Below are 6,533 nucleotides of genomic sequence, written 5' to 3'. Positions count from 1 at the left end.
ATTCACCCTTTTCACACTAATGAAAAACCATAATAACATGGCAACCAAATATAAACATCAATACTGTCATAGTGATGTAGTCTTTTGAAGATTTGTGCAATAACTAACTTCTGAAATTTCTAGTTTAGATAAAAACTAGTTCATTTTTTAAAACTGACTATTCAGTAAAAATTATGTCATCAACTTTGAAAAACCTTTACTAAAAAGAAAAAGATTTTTTGAATTTATTTCTAAAAATGAAAAATAACCAAGTTAAGCTTATGTCTATATATACTACTCTCCTAAACATGAACAACCTGGAACAGTTTCAAACTTAGTAAGTTGATACAACATGTATCTATATACATATACTATATCCAGATAGTATAGTTATCCATTTCTATAGTAAATATCGTTTCAGAATATCAATTTCAATTCAGCTAATTTTATCTTGTTCAGAAACAGATGAGATTTTATCAGATGTCACAACATTGCTAGAGTTATTTCCCTTGTCCACTTCAGCTACTGAGGTGAGAGTAGAGTTATTCCCCTTTTCTACATCAGCTATTGAGGTGAGACTATCTTGTGAGATTTGAATTTTCTGACTACTATCTCCTGGAGCTTTACTATCAGCACTTTCAGCACTTGTATTTGTTATATTATTACTACTTTGAGACTGTTCATCCTTTTCTAAGAATTCTCCCCATTTTTTCAGTCTTTCATCCCTTTCAGCTTCTGATTCCTCAATGTCATATTTAGTTTTTCCATCCCAAGTTTCTGCTGTGATTTTTTTCTTGGCAAACCATCGGCCATTGAGTAGTTTTATTACTTCATCAGCTTCACATGGTGTTTTCATTGTGACAGTGATAACTCCATCAGGATGGTTCTAAAAGAACAAATTAATAACGTACTATTTCTATTGTATTTACAGCAAAATACTTTTTAGACTGTTTTGTCAACTTATCAGCTCCATCAGATACAAATCAACATTATACAAGTGCACATATACATGTATAAGACTTGGATTGAGTTTGGAACATTCTAATACAATATTAAGGTGGTACCTAACACTACAGGGAGATAACTCTGTAAAGTCAGCTAAACGTTTTAATTACATTGTGGTGTTAATGGAATATTAAGCTTCTCAATGATAACCAGGTGCTCCGCAGGGCGCAGCTTTATACGACCGCAGAGGTCGAACCCTGAACAGTTGGGGCAAGTATGGACAAAACATTCAAGCGTGATACAGCTCTGAATTTGGATTGTGATCAAATTTTTGACATTACATGGTTTTTCATTACACAAAACAAATGTCAAAATTTTACAAATCAATTAAAGATTTCTTCTTCAAACTTTTTAAATCTAAAATTAAATAGTTGACACAGCATAGGTTTCTGACACAGAATGAATGTGGTCTAATGAACTTAAAAGTTTTTTTTTGCCTTTGAGCAATTCACTATGCTGTTGAATATTAATCCTCTCAAAAATTGTTTGAAGAAATTTTCTTTTTATTTATGAAATCTGAAATGAGAAAAATTTAAACCCCCCCCCCCCCCTTTTTTTTCACATCCCCGTTTCCCTTTTTCCAAAACTGATATCAATTCAAATTTCTAATGGAGTTTGCAACAATAACTACTCTTTTAAATACATCATAAAATATTAAAATGTAAAATAAAGTGCTTGTTATCACTGAATGGTAATGATTGGTTGGTAGTAAAAGTGAATATACATTGTTTATTGTATAAAACAATAAAAAAAACTTCATCAGCAACATTTTATATTGGCAAATTTCCAATGAAGTTATTTACATAAAGTTATTGGCAAATAAAAATAGAAAATGACATCATAGTCATGTCTGGCAAATGTCCAACATACATTATCTAAAAACATTTTAGATAAGATAAGGAAAAAAAGCTTCATCAGCAACATTTTATATTGGCAAATTTCCAATGAAGTTATTTACATAAAGTTATTGGCAAATAAAAATAGAAAATGACATCATAGTCATGTCTGGCAAATTTCCAACATATATTATCAACTACTATTCTATACAAAGAAAGATAACTCCAATTGAAAATTAATTGCTATTGCACAATATTGTGCAATTAGATATTTCTTGCTATTGTGCAATACTGTGCAATTGAAAATTTCTTGCTATTGCACAATACTTGATATTGAATCCTGATTTGGACCAACTTGAAAACTGGGCCCATAATCAAAAATCAAAGTACATATTTAGATAAAGCATATCAAATAAGCCCAAGAATTTAATTTTTGTTAAAATCAAACTTAGTTTAATTTTGGACCCTTTGGACCTTAATATAGACCAATTTGAAAACTGGACCAAAAATTAAGAATCTACATACACAGTTAGATTTGGCATATCAAAGAACCCATTTATTCAATTTTTGATGAAATCAAACAAAGTTTAATTTTGGACCCCCATTTGGACCAACTTGAAAACTAGGCCAATAATTAAAAATCTAAGTACATTTTTAAATTCAGCATATCAAAGAACCCCAAGGATTTAATTTTTGTTAAAATCAAACTAAGTTTAATTTTGGACCCTTTGGACCTTAATGTAGACCAATTTGAAAACGGGACCAAAAATTAAGAATCTACATACATAGTAAGATTCGGCATATCAAAGAACCCCAATTATTCAATTTTTGATGAAATCACACAAAGTTCAATTTTGGACCCTTTGGGCCCCTTATTCCTAAACTGTTAGGACCAAAACTCCCAAAATCAAACCCAACCTTCCTTTTATGGTCATAAACCTTGTGTTTAAATTTCATAGATTTCTATTTACTTATACTAAAGTTATGGTGCAAAAACCAAAAATAATGCTTATTTGGGCCCCTTTTTGGCCCTTAATTCATAAACTGTTGTGACCTCAACTCCAAAAATCAATCCCAACCTTCCTTTTGTGGTCATAAACCTTGTGTTAAAATTTCATTGATTTCTATTTACTTATACTAAAGTTATTGTGCGAAAACCAAGAATAATGCTTATTTGGGCCCTTTTTTGGCCCTTAATTCCTAAACTGTTGGAACCAAAACTCCCAAAATCAATCCCAACCTCTCTTTTGTGGTCATAAACCTTGTGTTAAAATTTCATAGATTTCTATTCACTTAAACTAAAGTTATAGTGCGAAAACCAAGAAAATGCTTATTTGGGCCCTTTTTGGCCCCTAATTCCTAAAATGTTGGGACCAAAACTCCCAAAATCAATCCCAACCTTCCTTTTGTGGTCATAAACCTTGTGTTAAAATTTCATTGATTTCTATTCACTTTTACTAAAGTTAGAGTGCGAAAACTAAAAGTATTCGGACGACGACGACGACGACGCCAACGTGATAGCAATATACGACGAAAAATTTTTCAAATTTTGCGGTCGTATAAAAATTGGTGTTTGTCAAACTGCTACATAACCAGTGTAATTTTCTGATAAAACGGTTGGGTCAAAGTAAATATTTTGTCAAAATTTAATGAAAATTAAACCAGCCAAATTGATCTTAGTGAAAGTGTTAAGTACCACCTTAATGACAACTTTTGGTCTGTTTTGTAGGAATCTTATATCAGACTTCATAGACTTTGCATAGAGATATTTCAATCCGTAATAGGATAACAGATGTATTGATATGTATTTACATAAGGGTGATTTCTATCCCACTCAGCTCATATCTTTAGGGACAACATCAAAAGTTCAATGTAGGATAAAACAAGAATGTGTCCTCAGTACACGAATGCCCCACTCGCACTATCATTTTCCATGTTCAGTGGACCGTGAAATTGGGGTAAAAACTCTAATTTGGCATTAAAATTAGAAAGATCATATCATAGGGGACATGTGTACTAAGTTTGAAGTCGATTGGACTTAAACTTCATCAAAAACTACCTTGACCAAAAATTTTAACCTGAAGCGGGACAGACGGACGGACGAACGAACGGACAGACAGACGGACGGACGAACGGACAGACGGACGGACGCACAGACCAGAAAACATAATGCCCCTCTACTATCGTAGGTGGGGCATAAAAACTTAATTCACATAGTTTTTTCACTGACCTCCCCCCCCCCCTCCTCTTAACTTAATTTGGGAAAAATTGATTTACCTATATGGATATATGTGAAATCGATTTTGGATTAAAAAAAACTTACAGCAATGTTGACCCCATCCCCAAACTATTTGATTTAAGTTTTTTTATCCTACATTGATCTTTTGATGTCGTCCCTTAGTCATACAAATTAATAAAACCCATCAGTATTATTTGTACAATATAAAATAGTCATTCAAAAGTATCATTTCTTTATTATTTTTTTCATCTTTGTCACACTATTCATTCTCTACTTTACTAACTAATAATTGAGTAAAATTATCTAACTATCATTTTTGTACATCATGTGTCTCTTAGACAATATCTATTCTCTTTTTTACTGATGAATTTCTCAGTAAATGTTAGTGATCAAAAGGTTTTTAACTAATCTAGTACTGTTAACCATCAGTTTCAAGCAGTGTACATCAAAATACAAGAACAAACATTTTTTTTTACACTTATAAAATTGCTTTTATTACTTTGTATTGGAAAAATACCAAAAATTATTAATTGCTCCTAAATCAGTAAAACATTGAAATAACTGCTGTAATTGTTTATTTGCCAATTCCATAATTGATCCTATAATCAAAGATCCATACGTACAAGTTGTTTCCCATAGGAGGAACATATATTTTCATTACCAATGAAAAGCAACTGGAAAAATAGTTTTATGATATAGGGCAAGACATTCAGGAAAACTAAGACAGAACATTGCTATATTAGTATAATATCTAATATAGTTTTTTTTATATAGATTAGACCGTTGGTTTTCCTGTTTGAATGGTTTTACACCAGTAATTATGGGGCCCTTTATAGCTTGTTGTTTGGTGTGAGCCAAGGCTCCGTGTTGAAGGCCGTACATTGACCTATAATGGTTTACTTTTTTAAATTGTTATTTGGATGGAGGGTTGTCTCATTGGCACTCATACCACATCTTCCTATATCTATCTGCAAAACATAAATTTAAAACCACATAATTGCCTTATAAAATATACTGATTTATCTTATTTCATATTAGCCAATGGGATATTGATATTCATTTGACAAAGTCTGATTTGGTTGCTTTTAAAAAATTCTGTATACAAGCCTAAAGGATAAAATTGAGATTGGAAATGGGGAATGTGCCAAAGAGACAACAACCCGACCATAGAAAAAAACAACAGCAGAAGGTCACCAACAGGTCTTCAATGTAGCGAGAAATTCCCGCACCCGGAGGCGTCCTTCAGCTGGCCCCTAAACAAATATATACTAGTTCAGTGATAATGAACGCCATACTAATTTCCAAATTGTACACAAGAAACTAAAATTAAAATAATACAAGACTAACAAAGGCCAGAGGCTCCTGACTTGGAACAGGCGCAAAAATGCGATATTATTTTGAATTCCTTATTCATATAAAAACATTCTAATAGATATGAATTCGTGTAGAGTTAACAGCATTAAAATTATTTATAAATTTCTATCCTAGGAAGTTTGTCAGTATTAATATTATCATTCAATTTTTTTCAGTCAAATTTGTTTATCATACAATTCATTTACTTGCATATTTTGGATTCCAAAAATTTGAAAGTATATATTAGTATTACTCTAAATAAGGTTTTGCATTTCTGATTCCAAACTTACATCATAAAATCTGATATTTTTCACCTCCCTTAACTTACATCATAAAGTCTGATATTTTTCACCTCCTCTAACTTACATCATAAAGTCTGATATTTTTCACCTCCCCAAACTTACATCATAAAGTCTGATATTTTTCAACTCCCCTAACTTACATCATAAAGTCTGATATTTTTCACCTCCCCTAACTTACATCATAAAGTCTGATATTTTTCACCTCCCCTAACTTACATCATAAAGTCTGATATTTTTCACCTCCCCTAACTTACATCATAAAGTCTGATATTTTTCACCTCCCCTAACTTGGAGCATTCTGTTCTTGTATCATCTCTCAGTTCATTGATTAACATAGGATCAGCCTGAAATTAAAAAAAAATGTTTTTGTGTTAGTGGTATACAGTAAATTGGTGAGGAATTATGACCAAATATGTAAATGCTGACTCTTGCCCAATTTTTTTTAATAGACAATCTGATGTACAGTAGTTGTCGTTTGTTTATGTAATTTATATGTGTTTCTCGTTTCTCATTTTTTTCTATATAGATTAGACCGTTGGTTTTCCCGTTTGAATGGTTTTACACTTGTAATTTTGGGGCCCTTTATAGCTTGTTTTTCGATGTGAGCCAAGGCTCCTTGTTGAAGGCTGTACCTTGACCTATAATGGTTTATTTTTATAAATTGTTATTTGGATGGAGGGTTGTCTCATTGCAGGGGTGGATCCAGCCATTTTAAAATGGGGGGGTTCAAGCTATAGGTCCCCATTCAAATGCATTGATCGACCCAAAAAAAGGGTGGGTTCCAACCCCCCGGAACACCCCCCTGGATCTGCCAATGCA

General features: G+C 32.2%; 1 protein-coding gene across 1 annotated transcript in view; it reads right to left on the bottom strand.

The window, feature by feature from the left end:
* Positions 1 to 211: 211 nt before the first annotated feature.
* LOC143048245 (17S U2 SnRNP complex component HTATSF1-like) overlaps positions 212 to 6,533 on the bottom strand; it is a 28,123-nt gene continuing 21,801 nt past the window's right edge. The window contains exons 7-8 of the mRNA XM_076221804.1: positions 5,969 to 6,058; positions 212 to 865 (exon numbers count right to left, since the gene is read on the bottom strand). Coding sequence (XP_076077919.1) covers positions 416 to 865; positions 5,969 to 6,058 — 540 coding nt within the window. The 3' untranslated portion in view covers positions 212 to 415. The remainder of the gene's footprint in view (positions 866 to 5,968; positions 6,059 to 6,533) is intronic.

This window comes from Mytilus galloprovincialis, chromosome 10, assembly GCF_965363235.1.
Source record: "Mytilus galloprovincialis chromosome 10, xbMytGall1.hap1.1, whole genome shotgun sequence".
Classification (NCBI taxonomy): domain Eukaryota; kingdom Metazoa; phylum Mollusca; class Bivalvia; order Mytilida; family Mytilidae; genus Mytilus; species Mytilus galloprovincialis.
Note: the sequence above shows the minus strand (reverse complement) of the source record. Positions and strands in the feature narration are given on the sequence as shown.